Source organism: Orcinus orca, chromosome 5 (assembly GCF_937001465.1).
Source record: "Orcinus orca chromosome 5, mOrcOrc1.1, whole genome shotgun sequence".
Classification (NCBI taxonomy): Eukaryota; Metazoa; Chordata; class Mammalia; order Artiodactyla; family Delphinidae; genus Orcinus; species Orcinus orca.
The window spans coordinates 55497308-55518180 of NC_064563.1; the positions used below are offsets into that span (position 1 = coordinate 55497308).

The window sequence follows — 20873 nt, forward strand, 5'->3', positions numbered from 1 at the left end:
AAATATCCAGTCTGCATTCACATTTCTTTGATATCCTCTTATTTTAAATAAATTTTTACTGAATCTTTCCCCCAACATTTTATTGTGAAATTTTCATACAGCAAAGTCGAAATAATTTTACAGTGAACACCTATTTTCAGACCACCTAGATGATACCATTAATGTTTTTCTATTTCTGGTTTTATCATATATCTATCCCTCTGTGTATCCATTAGTTCATCTATTTTTTTTTACACATTTCAAAGTAAATTACAGATATCAGTACAATTTCCCTTAAATATTTACTTCAATATGCACATCATTAACTACAGTAAAATATTTGTTTACTTTTTCTTTTGTCATAAAATTTCCAAACAATAAAATGCACAAATCTTAAGTATATATTGAGTTTTGACAAACGCATATATCTGTAACTCAAACTGCTGTCAAAATACAGAATATTTCCATTGCCATCATGACCCTCCCCATTTACTCCCTAACTCCATTACCTAAGAGAAAACCACTGTTCTGATTATTTTCCATAATAGATTAGATTTTACTGTTCTTGAACCTTATATAAATAGCCTTACTCTTTTGTGTGAGGCTTTTTTCCACTCAGCATAATGTTTTTGAGAGTCAGTCATCCACATTGTTGTGGAAATCAGTGATTCATTCCTTTTTTCCTGCTGAATAATATTCCCTTGTATGAATATACCACAGTTTGTTTATATAGTCTCTGATGGATATCTGAGCTGTTTCCAGTTTTGGGGTATTATGAGTAAAGTTGCTATGAAAGTTCTTATACAAGTCTTTTTGTGGTCAGATGTATTGATTTTTCTTGAGTAAGCATTAATGTCATAGGATAGGTGCATACTTATTTTACAGGAAATGGTTCCGATCTTTTTTCAAAGAGGTTGTAGCTTTTTACACGGATCAACAATGAAGGTTCTGATTTTTTCACATCCTCGCCAACATTTGGTATTATCAGTATTTTTAATTATCAGTCTTTTTACATTCTAATGAGTGTATAGTGCTATCTCATTTTGCTGTTAATTTGCTTATCTCTGATGACTAATGACATTGAGCACCTTTTTATGTGCTTCTTGGTCATTACCATTAGTTTGTATTCTTTTGTAAAGTGTCTGTTTAAACCTTCTGGATTTAGATCTATCATTTATTATTTGTTTTTTGGATTCTCAGTTTTTTATTCTCTCCTTTCCCTTTTTCTGCCTTCTTCTGGTTTATTTAAATGTTTTTAGAATTTTACTTAATTTTTTTCTCTGCCTCTTTGCATTTTTATTTATGTCTCTTTGAATTATTAAATTTAGTGTTTTCTCTAGGGATTACAGTATACAGTCAACTTTTCATATTCTACCTCATATAATATGTGCTGTGGTCTCAATATTTGCATTCCCCCAAAATTCATATGGTGAAATCTCAATGCCCAATGTGATAATATTAGGAGGTGGGGCCTCTAGGAGGTGCTTATGTCATGAGGCTGAAGCCCTCATGAATGGGATTACTGTTGTTTTAAAAGAGACTGCACAGAGATCCCTCACCCCTTCCACCATGTGAGGACACAGTGAGAAGTCAGAAGTCTGCAACCTGGAAGAAGGTCTTCACCAGAACCTTACCACCTGTTACCCTGATTTTGGATTTTCAGCCTATAGAACTGTGAGCAATAAATTACTGCCATTGGGGCTTCTCTGGTGGCGCAGTGATTAAGAAACCGCCTGCCAATGCAGGGGACACAGGTTCGAGCCCTGGTCCAGGAAGATCCCACATGCCACAGAGCAACTAAGCCTGTGCGGCACAACTACTGAGCCTGCGCTAGCTAGCCTGCTCTAGCTCTAGCCTGCACTCTAGAGCCTGCAAGCCACAACTACTGAGCCCACGTGCTGCAACTACTGAAGCCTGCACACCTAGAGCCCATGCTCCACAACAAGAGAAGCCAACGCAACGAGAAGCCTGCGCACCGCAATGAAGAGTAGCCCCTGCTCGCCGCAACTAAAGCCCGCATGCAGCAATGAAGACCCAATACAGTCAAAAAATCAAAAAATAAAAATAAAATAAATAAATTACTGCTGTTTATAAACCAACCAGTCTATGTTGTTTTCGTTAAAGCAGCCTAAACAGATTAAGACAACATGTGCAAACTCTGCAACCATGTGGGTTCGTTTAGAGCTCCTGCCTTTCTTTATGCAGTAGTTGTCATATGTATTACATCTACTTACATTATAAACCCCATAAAAAAGCCTATAATTTTTGTTTTAAGCAGTTACATGTGTTTTAAAGAAACCAATAGAAAAATAGTCTTTCATATTTACTCAGTTATTTACCATTTCTTAAAGTTCTTCATTTCTTCATGAGTATTAAAGTTTCTAGCTGGAATCATCTCACATCAGCCTGAAAAACTTTCTTTAGCATTTCTTGTAATACTAGTGTGCTAGCAGTTAATTCTTAGTTTTCTTTTATTTGAAAATGTCTTTATTTTGCCTTCATTCTGGAAGGATATTTTCACTAGATATAGAATTTGGGGTTAATAGTTTTTTCTTTCAGTATTTGTTTGATGTTGTACCACTGTCTCCTGGTCTCCATAGTTTCTAATAAGAAGTTAGTATATTTGCAAACTCTTGTTCTCCTATTTGTAATGTGTCTTTTTTTTTTTTCCCCATGGCCACTTTTAAGATTTTGCCTTTATCTTTGGATTTCAGCAATTTGACTATGATATGAAAGACATTCTTTGTATTTATCCTAATTTGGGTTTCTGAGCTTCTGGAAATAGAAACCTTTTCTTCTGGTAAATGCTATGTCTTTTCCCATATTTGAGAAAATTTCGGCCATTATTTCTTAAAATTATTTTTTCCTCTTTCTCTCTCTCCTCCTGGGATTCCAGTTATATGTGATGTTTTCCCACAGGTTCCTAAAGCTCTCATTTTTTATCCAAAAGTTTTCTCTCTGTCCTTATGATTGGATAATTTTTATTGGTCTATGTTCCAGCTGACTGACTCTTCATTCTTCTGTTAGGTCCATCCATCTCCTTAGCACAGTAGGCAGTGTGCCAGGCTCATAATCTACTATTAAGTTCATCCAGTTAATTTTTTGTTTTAGCTATTTTATTTTCCATCCTAGAATTCCCATTTTGTTCTTTTTTTTAAGTTATGCTTATTAAGACATTATTCAATACAGTAACTTCATGACTTTTGGCAGAGATATACATTTGTGTAACCACTACCACAATCAAGACATGCATACTTCCGTCATCCCCCAAAGTTCTCTTGTGCCATTTTGCAGTAAGCCTCCACTCCTACCCTTTAGCCTCTGTCAACCATTATCTGTATTTTGTCCCTTTATCATTGTCTTTTTCAGAATACCACATCAGTGGAATCACACAACATGTATTTTGTTTCTGTTTTCTTTCACTTAACATGATGCTTATGAGAGTCATCCATTTTGTTGCATGTAAATTGCTGAGTAGTTTCCCATGTTTTGGATGTACTTGTTTATGCATTCACTAATGATATACAGTTGGGTTCCTTCCAGTTTTTAGCAATTATGAATAAAATTTCCTCAATGATTCTCATACATAGGAATGGGATTATTGGGCCATTTGGCAATTATGTTTAACTTTGTAAGAGACATCCACACCAGCAATGTATGAGAGGTCATGTTGCTCCACATCCTCACTATAACTTGGTACTGACCATTTTTATTTTAAATTCTAGCCACTCTAATATATGTGTAGTAGTACCTGAATGTGGTTTTAACCTGTATTTCCCTGATGAATAGTGATGCTAAGCATCTTATAATGTGCATATTTGCCATTAGTATTTCTTCTTTGGTGGGGTATCTGTCAAATCTTTCTTTGCCCATTTGAAAAAAGTGGGTTGCTTGTTTTATTAAGTCATGAGAGTTCTTTAAATATTCTGAATATCAATGTTTAGTCATATAGGTATTTTGAAAGTAATTTTTTTCCAGTCTGTGGCTTGTCTTTTCACTTTCTTAACTGTTGACATTTCTTAACAGTGACTTTTGGAGGGTAGAAGTTTTTAATTTTACGAAATATAATTTATAAAATTTTTCTTAATTTATATGATGATTCTTGCTTTTTGTGCTCCATTTGATTCTTTTTAATACTATTTCTCTGCTGAGATTTTTCTGTGTTTTCACTAATTACAAGAATACTTTCCTTTATCTCGTTCAGCATAGTTATAATAACTGCTTTAAAGTCCTTGTATCCTAATCTTCAAATCTGAGCTACCTCAGAATTAGCCTCTATTGGTTTATTTTTCTTAGAATGTGTCATGCCTGGTTTTTTTGTGTTTTTTTTTGATATGGCACAGAACATAGACATGATGGTTGTATCTTGGAGATTCTGAATTCTGTTTTATTCTTCAAAAAATGCTGATATTTTTGTATTGTCAGGCAATTACTTGTTTGAACTGAAACTGAAAACTCTGTCTTTTGAGCAGTAGCTCAAATCTCAGTTCTGTTCTTTTTTCCTTGACAGGATTACTTGCAGTCCTCCTTGTATTTACATGGTTAAGGGGTCAGCTAGAGATCGTTTCATTTTATATGCAGAATTTAGCATGCTTCTCTTAGGCTCTCTAGAGGACCCTCTGTACCCCCTTACTTTCCAGCAGCTGTGGTTGCCCCAAATTCTGTCCTCTGCTCCTTATGACAGAAAGACGGACTTTTCTCTTAGTTTTGGCCTCTGCATAACAATAACTGCAGAGTTTTCTTATTCTAAAAGTCATAACATTTTTAAACACCCCATGTCAATCTAAGTTTTTACTCCTCTGCAGAGTCTACCTGCTTTTGTTCACTGTTCAAATCTTTTGGATAATTGTTTTTTGTACTTTTCCCCTATATCTATAGTTATTTGTGAAAGAGTTGGTTGTTTAGCAGTTTACTCAGCTATAGGAGAAGCAGAAATCCTGTTGTCATAATTTTTAAAAAAGTTTGAATCATGATCCAAATAAAATCTACATGTTGTATTTGGTTTTATGTCTTTTAAGTCTCATCTATTGATTATCCCTTTACTAATCATTTTCCCCTTTCAATTATTTGTTGAAGAAATCAGGGTTTCTTGTAGAGTTTCTACAAGGCTAGATCTTACTGACTGTATCCCTGAGCTATAATTTTTCACGTTTCTCTGTTCTCTGTATTTCTTAAAAAATCAGATCTAGAGATTAACTAGATTCAAATTCAAAAAGAATTTTTTTTTTTTGCTAGATAACTTCATAGATGGGTGTGAATATCTATTAGGAGTAAATCTCATCTTCTTGTTTTGTAAATAAAGGGTTTGGCCCTTCAGATACCGTGGTCAATCATTTTCAAATTCTGTCAGTAGTCAGTGGTTTTCAAATTCTGTGTTCTAGAAGAATTAAAATTCCTGCAGTCTCTATGAAGAGAAATCATGACCTCTCTTCTATGTCAATTCAGCTTGGCATTTATCTGTTTTATGTATTGGAGTTCACTGTGACATTTCATTTGAAGAAATATGCAAAAAGCTTGAAAACAGTGGATAAACTATTAACTAAATTTTCATTATATTATGTAAGTAATATTTAGAAATATTTATTTCCTTTCTTCCTTATTTTCATTCCTTCCTTTCTTCTTTCATTTATTCTTTTCTTCAAAAAATTTCTGAGTACCTATCATGTGGCAGGTACTGACTTAGTCACTGGAAATATAGTAGGGAAAAAACAGACAAAACCCCCCTGCTGCCTTCATGGAACTCACATTCTAGTATGGAGAGACAGACAATAAATAATAACATAACAAATAAATATATACTTGTAGTTGATAATGGCTATAAAATTAAAAGGGCAAGGCAAAGGGGACCAGGAGAGCTTGAGGAGGAGCTGCAATTTTTGGAGGGGTAGCCACCTAGCTGATATGGTGAATTTGAGCAAGAATTGACAGAGAAGAGGGGGTAAGTCAGGCACATATGAAGGAAGAACATAAAAGTAGAGAAATCAGCCTGAGTTAGGAGTGTGCCTCGTGTCTTTGAGGAGCAGCAAAGAAGCCAGTGTGGCTAGAGGTAAGTAAAGGTGTGAAAGGGAGAGGGTGAGGATGTCAATGAGGATTATGTAGGGCCATGAAGACTATTGTGGGAACTTTGGCTTTAGTATGAAAGAAATTGGAAGCCAATAAAGGTTTTGAGCAGAGTGACATGATCTGACTTATATTTTAACAGGAATATTCCAGTTGCTTCTTTGAGGATAGATGGTGAAGATTTATGGGTAAAATTGGGGGCATGAGTTAGGAGGCTATTGCAATAATTCAGGTGAGAGATGATGGTAGTGTAGAAAAGGGTAATGGAGGGATAAGAACTAGTTTAATTATGGACATATTTTGAAGGTAGAGCCAACAAGATTTGGATTTGTAAAAGCAACACATCTGGGCATTCTTGGTCACAAGCAATAGAAACCAATTCTAACTATCTTGAAGGAAAAAAGGATTTAATTTATTCTGCAAATTCACAGAATCAGTATGAGGGTCAGCCTTGGGAATTGGGAGGAGCTAGAGAGCTCCAGAGGTGTAGTCAGTGGAAATACCATCAAAGATTACTGGACTCAAAGAAGCTGGTCTGCACACTGTTGATGCTATTAGAATGTATCAATATATGATCCTTAACCCTTCCCGTATCTTTAACACATGCTAAAAATTCAAAATCCTTTGAAAGAGCAGATGATGACTGAGCTTTAAGCATGGGAAGAGAATGTGGCTCCACTCAGATCTATGGTAACAGATGAACATGACCTTGCACTAAAACCATATTCAATGAGGGATTTCTCAAAAGGGATATCAGACTATTATTAGGAAGGAATGGTTAAATGTTCAACAGCCAGGAAAGCAACAACTGTCCACTAAAATGCTCATGATAGAAAATTTGAAAAGTACCAAAAAAAAAAGGAAAGAAGGGGAAATAATGTAAATGCAATGGCCAAGATAGAGACACTAAGAACATTTTGTGTATTTCATTAATGTTAATTTTTTTCTAGGCATAGGATTTATATATAGTTGCACTATACACTTGAATATCACTTACAACAGTATATCTCACCTTTAAAATACCTTCCCCAATGCATTTCTATTTACATGTAATTTTTCCTTCATTATTAAACCCACAGTTAATCTGCTTATGCTAAATCCTCATGCCAACTGAGGTCAAATATCCACCATTTTTTGAGGACCTGGGTTCCATTTTTATTTCAATTGCATTAGCAATTCCATTTTTCCATTCATTTGAATAGCAGCAGCAAAATATTGCTAAGTACAATCAAAGTATTCAAATTGTTGTCATAGTAAATATCAGTACTACTCTACAAAGACGGAGTTACTGTCAAAACTAAACTGAAGACAAAATCACTTTGGGATAACTTTGATGTCTACAAGTCAGTTGACAGTGTGGAAGAGGCAATTTATAAGTATCAGTTTATAATGTATGAAAGTGTAGGTTGTATAAAAACTGAATTTTTGATATGGATAATTGCCTATGTTCATAAACACTGGCAAGTTTTATCCAATCAGTTTAGTACTATTAGCATTAACTCTCTTCCATTCATAGCTGGAATAGGCGTGGTATAAAAAGCATTCAATCCTTGGGTAATTTACTCAACTGTCAATAAAAGATGTAATTATTTTATCCTTTTGTAAATTTATTAATTTTGGAAATATGCCACTTAATCTTTCCTGAAAAATTGTCATAAATAATGGGTTAGATAAAAGTAAAAATAATAGAAACCTTTTTTAGGGGAGTTCCCTGGTTGCCTAGTGGTTAGGACTCTGGACTTTCACTGCTGTGGCCTGGATTCAATCCCTGGTTGGGGAGCTGAGATCCCACAAGCTGCACAGAACAGCCAAAGAAAAACAAAATCAGAAAAAAAAAAGAGAAAACTTTTAAAATAACTTTAGAAAGGACATCACTGGTATTATAATAAAAATAAGTTCATTTAATCATTAATTCACTTGTTATTTACTTGTTATTTCAACAAATATTTCACTGAGTGCCTTCACTGTGGACAAAATGGTAAACAAAAAAACATTTTCCCTTTCAAGTAGCTTAGATAGTGGAGGAGAGAGACATTAATCCAATAATCACATCTTTGATAAGTACCACAAAAGAGATACTCATGGTGCTGGGGGCTATATAATGGGGATTCTGATGATATGGGTAGTTAGCAAAGATCTTCTGAGGAGTAGTAAGTGAGCAAATGCTAAAAGGATTAGAAGTTGTCTCTTAGGTTAAAAGAATGGGGATCAAAGGAATTGGTAGAGAGAAGAGCAGATGCAAAAATCCTTGAGAAGGAAGGCAGGTATAGAACTCAAGAGAAATGAAGCTGGAAATGAGTAGAGGTCAGGCCATGGAGGCCTAGTAGTATTGAAGGGTTTTAAGGAGGTAGTGATATGATGAGTTTGGATTTGCATAATGTCACTCTAAATGCAAACTTGAGAATTAATTAGAAGAAGGCAATATGGATTCTGAAGATCAATTACAATGTTATTCATGCAACAACTTTTGAGAACATCTTATATGCCAGGAACTGTTGCTAGGTGCTGGAGATAGATACATTGGTGAACAAGACCAACAAGGCTCTTATGGGACTGAAAGCATCTTTTTCTTTTTAATTTAAAAATTTTTTTATTTTTGGCCATGCCGGGTGGCATGCAGGATCTTAGTTCCCCAACCAGGGATGGAACCCACGCACCCTGCGTGGACGGCCAGGGAAGTCCCTGAAAGCATCTTAATGTCCTCAAAAGTAAAATATATAAGCAGTATGAATAAAGATACTGGTACTTTTATAAGTTTAATGTAAAATATAAATATTAGTATCTTTAATTTAATAAAGACAAAATAGATTTAATAGAAATAAAATTTTTGATCTTGGTTTTTCCATTAACCAGTTACCTGACCTTGGTAAAGGAATATAAGCTCTATGTTGCGGGCCTCGGTAAAATTCATTTGTAAAATAAAGAATGACACTAGTGAACTGAGATTTTTTTTTCTACATCTAAAATTTTGCTAATCAAATTACATAATTTGAAAAATGGCCTCACCACATTTGGAAACCTCTTGCTCCATCAAGGAACGGTAATTCTATTTGTCCAAGTGAAACTTTAAGTGGTAAATTTGTATAGTATTGCAAATCTATGTCAAGTGATTTACAGCCTAATGATTCATATGAATAAAACTGCCAATGTCATATCCTAATTACTGACTGTTGAGGTATGTAAAATAGCTTCTTCTGGCTCACGGTGATTATAATTTCTAAAGCTTGTTTCACAGGCAGAGATGACAGGTTAGAAGATGCTATATTATAACCAACTTGGAAATACAACATTTTAATTGGAAAATGTTAATAATTCCAAGAAAGTACAGAATTCCATGGCTACTCATTAAAGATTCTGAAACAAAAATCTTAAGTGATAAATTCTCAGAGGGACTGAATCTTTGTAACTGTACCTAGTGTGGCTTTATACATAGCTATGTATTTCACAAATGCTTTGAGGTGGTAAGGATGGTGACAGAGGAGAAAAACAATTATATGAGTTCTATGTGCCATTACAATGTTAATATTTAGTTACAGTAAAACATTTAATTCTATGATGAAATAGTTAAATTTACTATAAAGTAGATGGTATTATTGGTCGATGACATTTCATACTTAAAAATAAAACCTAGAACTTCCCCCCCTGGTGGTGCAGTGGTTAAGAATCCACCTGCCAATGCAGGGGACATGGGTTCAAGCCCTGGTCCATGAGGGTCCCACATGCCACGAAGCAACTAAGACTGTGCACCACAACTACTGAGCCTCTGCTCTAGAGCCAGCGAGCCACAACTACTGAGCCCATGTGCCACAAATACTGAAGCCCATGCACGTAGAGCCTGTGCTCTGCAACAAGAGAAGCCACCACAATGAGAAGCCCATGCACCGCAAAGAAAAGTAGCCTTCACTCGCCGCAACCAGAGGAAACCTGTGTGCAGCAATGAAGACCCAATGCAGACAAAAATAAGTAAATAAATTTATTAAAAAAAAGAGAAAGAAATGTTCCTTTAAAAAATAAAAAGTAAAACCTAGAAATTATATTTCATCACAACTTTAGGTAATAAAAACAAAATCCACCACAACAAATATTGCCCATTTATTGCAAAAATTTAATAGTCTTTTCAGATATACTAATTCTTATTAGCAGATTAGAACAAACTACAAAAGTGTGAGAAATCTTCTTCATTCTGATTTGAAGAGTGATGGCGTGGGCAGTGTGCATACTTATGAATGCGGGTGGATATAGGGTGGAAAAAGATATTCCATAACCCCAAACTAACTTTCCTAACTCCCCATTCTCTGCTGCCCTGAAGGAGTACATATGGAAAACAAAGATGGAGATGGAAAGGGGAGGGTGTAAGGAAAGAAAGGAACTATAAATAAAGAGGAGGGAATAAACTGGAAGAGGAACAAGTGTTAAGATGAGAGTCAGGAAAGATGGTCCAGCGTGTCACTCAATTCAGAGATGGAGGTGGGGAAGTTGATCCTCCAAAGGAAGAATCTCAGTAGTTCTATCTTCCACATTTCATTTCCCCACCTCAGAAATTATCATATTGTTTGATGAAAATATGTCACGTACTTTAATATACTAAGTACTTTAGTTCAATTCCTTTAGTATTTTTTGTTGAAAACTGTTCATTCAGCATCTTAGGAGCTGTGAATGACATGTAAGAATTTTTTAAATGGTTTATTCTTTCAAGGAACTTCTCATATTGATTTATCTATCTATCTATCTATTTATCCTGTACTGTAAACAGTTTTGTCCCCTTGACATATGAATTCAATAACTACATTTCCAGTGAAGGCACCTGAAGGAAGAGGCTTGCATTTAGCATAAAGAATCTTGGCTGGACTTGCCTTGGAAGGGGACAGAAGCCTGGCCAAGGGCAGCAGCAAGAACGCCGTATCTTCTAGACAAGAGGAGACATCTTGAGCATTGCAGGCTTTCCCTTAAAAGAGAAGAGAGATTAAGTTTGGTGTAGAAGGACTGTCCTCTCTCTGGTAGGAAAAGAATGCAATGGAGGTCTTCACTGCACCAAGCTTTGTCTGGTGGGTGGCGGGATTTGTGGCTGGGGATGGGTGGGGCAAAGGGAACAGAAACACTGCTGCCATTGCTCCTGTGGTCAGGGGTGAGAAGGCGGTGTAGAGGACCATCAGTCCCATCAGGCAAGTATAGGGTCTCAGCTGAGGTAACAGTAGTGGTAATAGTAGCAGCAGCCACAGCAGCAAAGTAGTAGTAATATTAACAGCTAACATCTACTGAATGTTTATTATATGCTAGAATATGTTTTAATTACATATATTAACTTTTAATCCTCACAATACTCTGAGGTAAGTATTATCATGCCCTTTTATAAAGACTCAAACTGAGGCATAGAGAGGTTAAATTATTTGCTTGAGGTTACTTGCCTAGGAAATGGAAAAGGATGTCACATGGTTAGGAAATGTTAGAAGACTGTATTGCCCGTTTATTTGCTAGTCAGACTGCCATATAACCCTTAAAAGGAATCAAGTATAGCTTTCGTTAGGCTAGCATACAATTTGTGTGGTGATACTGTGTAGGCAATCAATAGATTTGGGTGCAAAGCCTAACAGGGAGCAATGCACAGAGGAAACAGGTTGCTTTCTTCACTAGCTTAATGTATTTTCAGTGAGGAGACCTTTTGGAATGCTGGGCACACCCTAGTTTAAGTATGCAAGCACATTCCAAAGTGAAATTTCAATTACTGTTTTTCTTTGCTTTCTCCCTAACGGTTATCATAGCATTAAATGAAGGGCAGACTGTAAATATTCTTCAATTATTAACAGGGAAACCAGTAATTACCAGACTGGTTCACTCATTTTGTGGAATGCATTACAAACTTTTCAGGCATTCTAAGGTGGCCTGACAAAGTTAGGAAAAATTCCAAATCCTGACGACCTGTTTGAGACGTTCAGAAGTGTTCCATTCCAAAGTACAAGTTCTCCTCCTCTTGTTGAAATTTAAGGTTTCAGCAGCGGATTCTCCTTTCTTCCTTTATTTAAACCAGCGATCAGGTGGGAACTATGCAAAACTCACCTTCGGGAGGTGTCTTTTTAAGAGGTTGTGTGACAGGATATTATATTTAGAAAACGAAGAAAATAAAAGATTTTCATAACAATCGTAATTATAGGAAAACCGATAAATTCTTGGCTAGACTTCAGAGGAAAGCAGCAAAAGACCTCGGGGAAGGGGGGGAGGGGCGGGTGCAGCAGCTAACAATTTACTTTGGCTCCAGAAGAGTCTAGAATCTCGTGACATATTTTTACATTTGTTCAAATGCAAGCTTATATATGTTTTTAAAAAGGCTTAGAAACACTAAGAATTTATTCTAATCATCCGTGAAATTCCCTAGACCAGAGCACAGTGCTTTACATACGTCAGGATTTAAATAAGAGGCTGCTGATTTGAAGTCCATCTGGAGAGACTCCGAGTTCCCGTGTCCTGGGCCCCGCCGCGCCAACAAAACCACCAAACCCCAAACCCCTTAACCCAACTTTAAATTCCTAAAGCTCAGGCAGAAAAATCTTACAGCTCACAGGAATCACTGGAGAAAAATTCATCTGTCAAGGCACTGATTACGTTTAAAGGATTTGGTGGCGGGGAAAAAAAAAAAGCCGAGGGGACGAAGAATCCACTCAAACTTTCCTTAGGAAACGGGATGTTTACTGAGTAAACAAGCGGTAGTCACAGACACACCTGCTACTCCCACAGAACCCCAGGAGCCATTACTACCACCTCCTGGTAACATCCGGGCACTTCTCTACAAATTCGGGACGTTCTGACGTCGGAGCCGTTGGGTTTATTTGAAACACACGCACAACCAATCGGTTGGCACCTGCGGGGAGGTGGGCGGAGAGCGGCGGCCAATCACCGCCCCTCTGCGGGTCACTTTTTGAATTGGCTGCGGCCGCCGGCGGCGAGGAATGGCGGTAAAAGTGAGAAGGGTCGGTGCTTGAAAAGGTGGAACTTCCAGGGCGTCTTTTGAGAGTGGTGAGGGCTCTGTGGGTGCGGGTGGCGGAGGTGGGAGAGGGCCGGCGTCCCTGGAGCAGTGGGCCACTCTGCTTGTGTCCCACGGCCCCGCCCCGGTGACCGCGAATTCCGGAGCTCCCAGCCTTGGCTTCCCGGCTCTGGGAACCACACCGCCGCGTTCCCAACATCGGGGCCGGGATGCGGAGTGGGAGCCCGAGGTCCGCCTGGCTGCTGTGCGTCGTCACCGCTCACCTGGTTGAATATTTCTTCCGAAAGAGTTTCTGGGCAAAGTGGGGAGTTGTCGGGAAAGGGGTCTTGGCAAACCGCAGTGGGCTCTGCGGCTCTGGGGGCCGGCAGCTGCGCCCTTTGGGGGCTTATCTCAGATTACTTAGTGGTTTCACCCTTGGATTCTTCTTGGCGTCTTCTCTTTAGTTTTTAGTATTTAAGATAAAACGCCAGCTCATTCCAGCGCCCCACCCCGCGTACAGACGGGTATGGCTTAATGGTTAAAAGCGCAGCCTCTGGAATCAGACCGGATTTGAACCCTTGTTTTGCCACTAACAACACTCTGACCTGGGGGGGAATTAATCTCTCCGCTCTAGGTTTCTTTACCTGTAAGAGGAATATGATAATAGTACCTGCCTCTTAGGATTGTTGCAAAGATTAAATGAATACAAGTAAAAGGTTTAGAACAATGTCTAAAAGTTTAGAATAATGCCGCATATTAAGCGTTAAATAAATATTGTTAGTCACAGTGTTATGTAATGTTAGCAGTGTTATTGTAACACCACCAACATACCCAGGAAGGCGTTTAGCTCCTCCACCCTGAAAGATGATTGCCTAAAAAAATAAGTAAAAGAAAACTTGTTTAAATGACAAATTTTATCTTTGTGATGAAAAAAGGCATGAGTTATATTTAGTTAGAAGCTCCTTGAGTATGTTCTCAGATGAGAAGTAATCTGTATGGGTTTATGAACACTGATCCTTTTGTGTTTGTTATAAAAACTTACAGAATACATAAATGTGAAAAAGTGATTAGTGTATTTCAGTTTGTAATCAGACTGTTGATATGTGATGAGTTTAGCATGCAGCTTTTTTCTAAATTTTAAAACTGTTTTGGCAGTAAATTGATCACATACAGTGTCATCAGTCAATTTTAATTTTTAATCACCTACCTTTTTTTTTTTGGCTGCGTGGGATCTTAGTTGTGGCATGCAGGATATTCGTTGCCCCAGGATCTTCGTTGTGCAGGATCTTCGTTGGGGTCACATGGGATCTTTAGTTGCGGCATGCAAACTCTTAGCTGCAACATATGGGATCTAGTTCCCTGACCAGGGATCGAACCTGGGCCCCCTGCATTGGGAGCGCAGTCTTAGCCCCTGGACCACCAGGGAAGTCCCAATCACCTACCTGTTTTGATGGTCTTTAAACAGAGAGGCATAGGTGAAAAATGTAAACTCATGGTGTTTTTGATTTATTAAAGTCTCCCTCCTCCTACATTCCTTAAGGCAGGTTAATTCATCTCTTGGTTTTTCTTTTTTTTTTTTTTAAGGATATTAATTAATTTATTTTTGCTGTGTTGGGTCTTCGTTTCTGCGTGAGGGCTTTCTCTAGTTGTGGCAAGCGGGGGCCACTCTTCATCGCGGTGCGCGGGCCTCTCACTATCGTGGTCTCTCCCCTTGCGGAGCACAGGCTCCAGACGCACAGGCTCAGTAGTTGTGGCTCATGGGCCCAGTCGCTCCGCGGCACGCGGGATCCTCCCAGACCAGGGCCTGAACCCGTGTCCCCTGCAGGCAGACTCTCAACCACTGCACCACCAGGGAAGCCCCGGTTTTTCTTTTTAACATTCTTTTAAGGGGACTTTAAATGAAAGCCTGTTTAGATAGAGCCTTTCTTTTTCACTGGAAACATTTAAGTGTGAGACTTAACAAAAAAATAAGGTCTGGATAGAATTTATCATTGATTCTAAGTAAAGGCTCTTATTAACAACTATTGGAGCACTCCTTTGGAGAGCCTTAGAATAATGATTGCCGTGGATGTTTGGTAAGACAATGAGAAATGTCCACATTGTGAGTATATATGAGAATGAATAATCGTCACTCATTAGAGACATCATCTATTCAGTTTTTATCACAATTGGATTTGAGTTGTGCTATTATTTCTTTTCCTGATGTGGAAGCTGAGGCTTAACCTACTAAGTGCAGAGCTGAGACAGGAAGCTGAGTTGCTTGTCTTTGAAGTGTGCACCTAATAATTGCGCTTAGGTCTGTTGTTATTAGTATGTACATATTTACACTATTTGACATCACCATGCCGAAATACTGCTAATGATACCTGAAACTATTACTTTGCTAAAAATCTGGTGGAAGTTATTTGTATATTTTATTATTCTGAAAAAGTAGGAAAGAGATCAGGCATAGACCTCCAGATAAGATTGGGCTTTCTCTTTATATTTGCCCAATATTCTGGAAATTTACTTCAAGATAATAAACTTTTGTAAAAACCCCAATTTAAATTGATGAAGATCTATTCAACTTTTTCTTTGTTCCCTGCTTGCTTAACTTTTCAACTCTTTAAGTCCTGGAAATTTAAAAACAAAGATTTTCTTTAATAGTCCAGAGTCTTATTGACATGTGTTAATTGTCTCGTGAAATCTTTTAGACATTTGTAAAGTAATATAAAAATACAAGTAAGGGAGCAGTCCAGTTATACATGAGAGGTTTGGAGGAATCTACAGAGGATAAGTCAAGAGTGGTGGGTCAGGGGTTGAAAGACATGATAGGTGGAGAATTGAGCACTATTAAATACAAGTAGGTGTGGAGTAAATTATGATCTGTATTTGAAAAATGCTGGGAAATGCTTTGTGGCTGGAGCATACAGTCGATGTGGACTGGGGAAATACAGGAGATGAGGCTAAATAGGTAGGCTAGGACTAAAGTGTAAAGTGGATGGTGAATTTGAACTTGATCGGATAGGGAGCAGTGCTCATGGAAGTTCTAAGTAGCGAAAAAATATGGTCACATTTGTTTTTAGGAGCATACCCTGAAAACCATGTGGAAAGTGACCGCTGAAGAAACTGGTGATAAAGTTGTTTGGAACTGTTGTATTTGACCAAGTGGCCACTGTGACATTGGCCACAGAAAGGGGGGCTGGGTCCCAGAGATACAGAGATGCTTTGGGGCAGGGCGAATGAGGCAGATGAAAGAGTATGGCTGGATCGTGTTTTTGACTGGGATTATTTGGGGGATGATGGTATTATAAATGAACACAGGAAGAGAAATAGTTTGGTTGAGGGCAAAGGTATGGAGTGGAGAGGTAGCATAGTATTTATGAGTACCTTTGTGAGTACTTTTTGACTGTCAGGTAATATCTGAGTACTTTCGGTACATTGTTATTTTTACTGTGTCCCTGTGAGTCAGTTATTAGTATCTTTATTTTACAGAAGAGCAAACTGAGGCTCAGAGAAGTTGAGTGACTTTGTTTGGTTCAGTATTAAAAAAAAAAGGGTAGTGATACTTTTTATAAGTTCTAGGTATAATGCTTGTTTTTGCCCAGTAATTGTTTGTTTCATGTAATTTTATTCAAATTTTGTTTTTTTCAGCCATTGCAGAAGAGTACAAATAATGGCTGAAAATAGTGCATTAACATCCACTACTGGGAGTACAAGCTTGGCAGACTCTTCCATTTTTGATTCTAAAGTTACTGAAACTTCTAAGGAAAACTTATTTATTGGATCTACTTCATATGTTGAAGGTAAACATGTTATCTGCTTTAAAATATCAAATCACTATTTTAATCCTAAACTTACTGACTAGTAACTTTCTTATGATTTAACTGTAAAACTGTTAAGCTAGGCTACAGGTATTCAGTAAAAATTTGTTAACAGAAACTCTTTACACTAGATTTTTATTATTGTTTGGATAAATGCTTCCCAAATTTGAAGGTGAAAGCATCTTGTTGGATATTGCTTTTTCCGTATGTGAGGGCAGTCTAGCTGCAACATTGTTCTCCTGGTCAGGAGAAGAGCCAGTTCTTCCTTTTTCACTGTATAAGTGGATCTTTCCTAAAGTTGCATGTGCTGTTGATTTTGATGTTAGTGAATAAAAATGTTTTACTTAAACATTTTTAATTTTAATAGAAGAAATGCCTCAGATTGAAACAAGAATAATATTAGTTCAAGAAGCTGGAAAACAAGAAGAACTTATAAAAGCCTTAAAGGTATGGGAATTTAGTTTTTAGATTTTTGGGTTTTTTTAAATATTTTTCTTCCATCTGTGTATAAATAAATTTATAGTTTTCTTAACCTCATACTTAAGTCTCTTTTCCACAGACTATTAAAATAATGGAAGTCCCTGTTATAAAGATAAAAGAAAGTTGTCCTGGAAAATCGGATGAAAAATTTATAAAAAGTATTGTTAATATGGTAGGTCAAGCATTTCATTGCATGTGGCATGCTGCACTTCCTTTGATTGTATTTGTAGAGTCCACTCATGGTGATTGGACCTAAATTAGGCACAAGTTATACTCTGAGCACTCTGAAGCTAGATTAATAGAAACTATTACATTTATTTTAAAATTTGGGTGTTTCTGAAACCCAAAAATATAATGTTTCATAAATAATGAAATCCTTATAAAGTAATTTGGCATTGTTAGATTTAAATGACATTCCATTTATGTATTTATGAAGATGACACTTTAAACTCTTTAGCTTCTTTTTTCTCAATAATTTTATATTTATTCTAAATTCTTGCTTTATTTCCAGAATTACAAATCACAATAATTGACAGTCATCAGGGAATTTACTTCAGCATGTGAAATATATCTAACTCTCTATACCAGTTATACTAGATTGTGAGGGCCTCCATGTCAAAATACCACAGACTGGGCAACTTAAACAACAGAAATGTATTTTCTCACTTTCCTGGAGACTAAAAGTCCAAGATCAAGGTGTCAGCAGGTTTGATTTCTCTTGAGGCCTCTCTCCTTGGTTTGTAGATGGCTGCCACCTTCTTCATATATCTTCACACAGCCTTCTGTGCATGCACATCTCTGCTCTTTCGTGTGTCCAAATTTCCTCCTCTTATAATGACACCAATCCACCACTAATCCAATCTGACTAGGATCCACCCTTGTGACTTCATTTAACCTTAATTACATGTTGAAAAGCCATATTTCCAGATAGTCACATTCTAAGGTATCCCTATAGGACCTCAGCATGAGTTTTGGATATACACAATTCAGCCCTACACGTCAGCCTAGCAAATAAATCCCAAATAATTTACTGACCCATTTGAATTTTCTTTTAAATGGTTCTGTTCTTTAAAAACGGGAGGCATATAGATACCGAAATATCTTCATTCTTTTTCATAGATCTACAGTATAAAGTGTTAAACACTAACTTGCCTTTTTATATCCTGTGTTTGCCATGCTGCAACTGCCTACATATTTCATATATTTCTCTTACTTCCCTTGTATATACTGAAATCATTAAGTTAACTCCATCCTTTTTGTAGATGTTGCATGTCATAGTATTTTTTCTATTTTTCTGAAAACAGTTTGTGCAGGAAGAACTATATGCGTGGCATCATTTTCTTGATCAGAATAAAGAGCAGTAGTGGATATCTTTCTAATGCATCTTACTATAAATACGTGTACTTAAAAATTCATCATCTTTATTTTGTATGCATACTAGATGCTTTATAATGACTACCTTTATAATAATCTTCAAAATTTAAGATCTTAATATGGATGGAGATACGTTTATATAAAAATATAAGTAAAGAAATATGACTGTTCACTATTAAGTATAATGCTTATTGTATGATTTTAAACTTCTACAAATATAAAAATGTTGATATTGAATTGATTTTTAGGTCTTATTTAGAGAGACACATGAATTAATTTTATAATATTTTATTTCTAATAACTCCGTGAAAAAAATCAAGGAAATTAAAGTGCCATTTGTGAAGATGGAATCAGTTGAAGAATTTAAAAGTTTGGATTCTCCAGAATTTGAAAATGTATTCATAGTCATGGACTTCCAGGATTCTGTCTTTAATGAGTTATACAAGACTGACTGTAGAGTTATTGGACCACCAGTTGTATTAAACTATGCACAAAAAGGAGAGGTAAGAAAGAATATACGCTTATTATAACTTCTCAAGGTTACATTTTTATTAAAGAATTTTTATGCAGAAAAATTTCATTAATTGTTGAGAATGTGAATATTTAGGATAGGAATAGTAGTGGCTACTCTAATATAGTCCTTTAATTCTAAACAATATTATTTACATATATTTAGTCTCAATACCTGCAGTATCTTGGGAAGTAGTAGTTTGCTTAAACTTGAGTTCTAAAGATGTGTACATATACATAAACTTCAATTTTCCTTCACACAGAACTGGTACCACAATTCCATTTTTATCAGTTTCTGCATGCTTTAAAATTAGGGAAATTACTTTAGCTATTTATTTATTTATTTATTTATTCATTCATTCATTTATGACTGTGTTGGGTCTTCGTTGCTGCGTGCAGGCTTTCTCTATTTGCGGCGAGGGGGGCTACTCTTCGTTGCGGCGCGCGGGCTTCTCATTGTGGTGGCTCCTCTTGTTGCGGAGCACAGGCTCTAGGCACGCGGGCTTCAGTAGTTGTGGCACGTGGGCTCAGTAATTGTGGCTTGCTGGCTCTAGAGCGCAGGCTCAGTAGTTGTGGCGCACGGGCTTAGTTGCTCTGCGGCATGTGGGCTCTTCCCAGACCAGGGCTTGAACCCATGTCCCCTGCATTGGCAGGCAGATTCTTAACCACTGCACCACCAGGGAAGTCCTACTTTAGCTTTTTGTTTTTAAATAGCATTTCAATGTAAGAGTTGTAGTAAATACCTATTCTTTGGTTTTTATTGCTCTGTTTTGGCATTCTTAAGCTTGCCTTAACTTTAAATTGCTTGGGTCTTTGTGCTTCTTTTGTTATAGATACTAGTAATGAGCACATGATAATCTTTAATTCTCTGTTTTGATTCAGAAGTGTTGCTTTCAGAAACCACATAAACTTTTTAAAGGCCACAATTATGGAAAAGAACATTCCTGTATAATAGTGGAAATTAAATATATATTTTTAACCATTTTCTTTCATGTATAGATAGATAAAACCATTTGTTAAATTGTTTATTATCTCCATTTTTTAGCTCAAAAATTGGAATCATATTTGGTTCAAGTGTATGTATTATTAGTATTTATTAGAAACTATTTTTGACTTCTTTTAACTTTAATTTGAAGCATTTACAGTAACGTATGGAAATCTTTCCATATAATACTTCATCTGTGTCAAAGTACATTTTGGAAATAAAGGTTTGGGTATGAATATTTATGTTTTATTTGCCAGTAGTAAAGTGTGTCTAGATGATATGTATCAAATACGATATGGGAATCATGGGAAATTTTTATTGTGAAACTGGGTTTTTGCTATTTGTTGCATATTGAAAGATGGAAGTATATCTATGGATTGGGAAAGTTAATTGGCAAGAGAGGGAAATACGTTTAGCTTGAGAAAGATGTGTTCTATTTTTACTGTAAAGAAGCTCACAGATTTAAAATTGTTGTATCCTTCAGCCTTTGCCATTTTCATGTCGCCCACTCTATTGTACAAGCATGATGAATCTAGTACTATGTTTTACTGGATTCAGGAAGAAAGAAGAACTAGTAAGTATTTTAAAACATTCTATTCAAAGAATATTTTTTCTAGCAAAATAAATTTAAATTAGCTTTTTTTTGGTAGTTATATCATGGTTTTATTTTTAAAACATTGAAGGAGAAATTACTATGAATGTACTAGGTCTTAAACTTTGTGAAGAA

At 36.5% G+C, this 20873-nt stretch overlaps 1 protein-coding gene across 10 annotated transcripts in view; it reads left to right on the forward strand.

The window, feature by feature from the left end:
• Positions 1–12890: 12890 nt before the first annotated feature.
• ECT2 (epithelial cell transforming 2) overlaps positions 12891–20873 on the forward strand; it is a 64213-nt gene continuing 56230 nt past the window's right edge. For 5 of the 10 annotated variants that reach the window (XM_033429502.2, XM_004270536.4, XM_049709774.1 and 2 more), the window contains exons 1-6: positions 12891–13047; positions 16628–16779; positions 17165–17244; positions 17357–17449; positions 18972–19154; positions 20631–20720. In XM_033429502.2, the coding sequence (XP_033285393.1) occupies positions 16650–16779; positions 17165–17244; positions 17357–17449; positions 18972–19154; positions 20631–20720 (576 nt within the window). In that variant the 5' untranslated portion in view covers positions 12891–13047; positions 16628–16649. The remainder of the gene's footprint in view (positions 13048–16627; positions 16780–17164; positions 17245–17356; positions 17450–18971; positions 19155–20630; positions 20721–20873) is intronic. The other 5 variants (XM_049709771.1, XM_049709773.1, XM_033429508.2 and 2 more) reach the window with 3 other exon arrangements.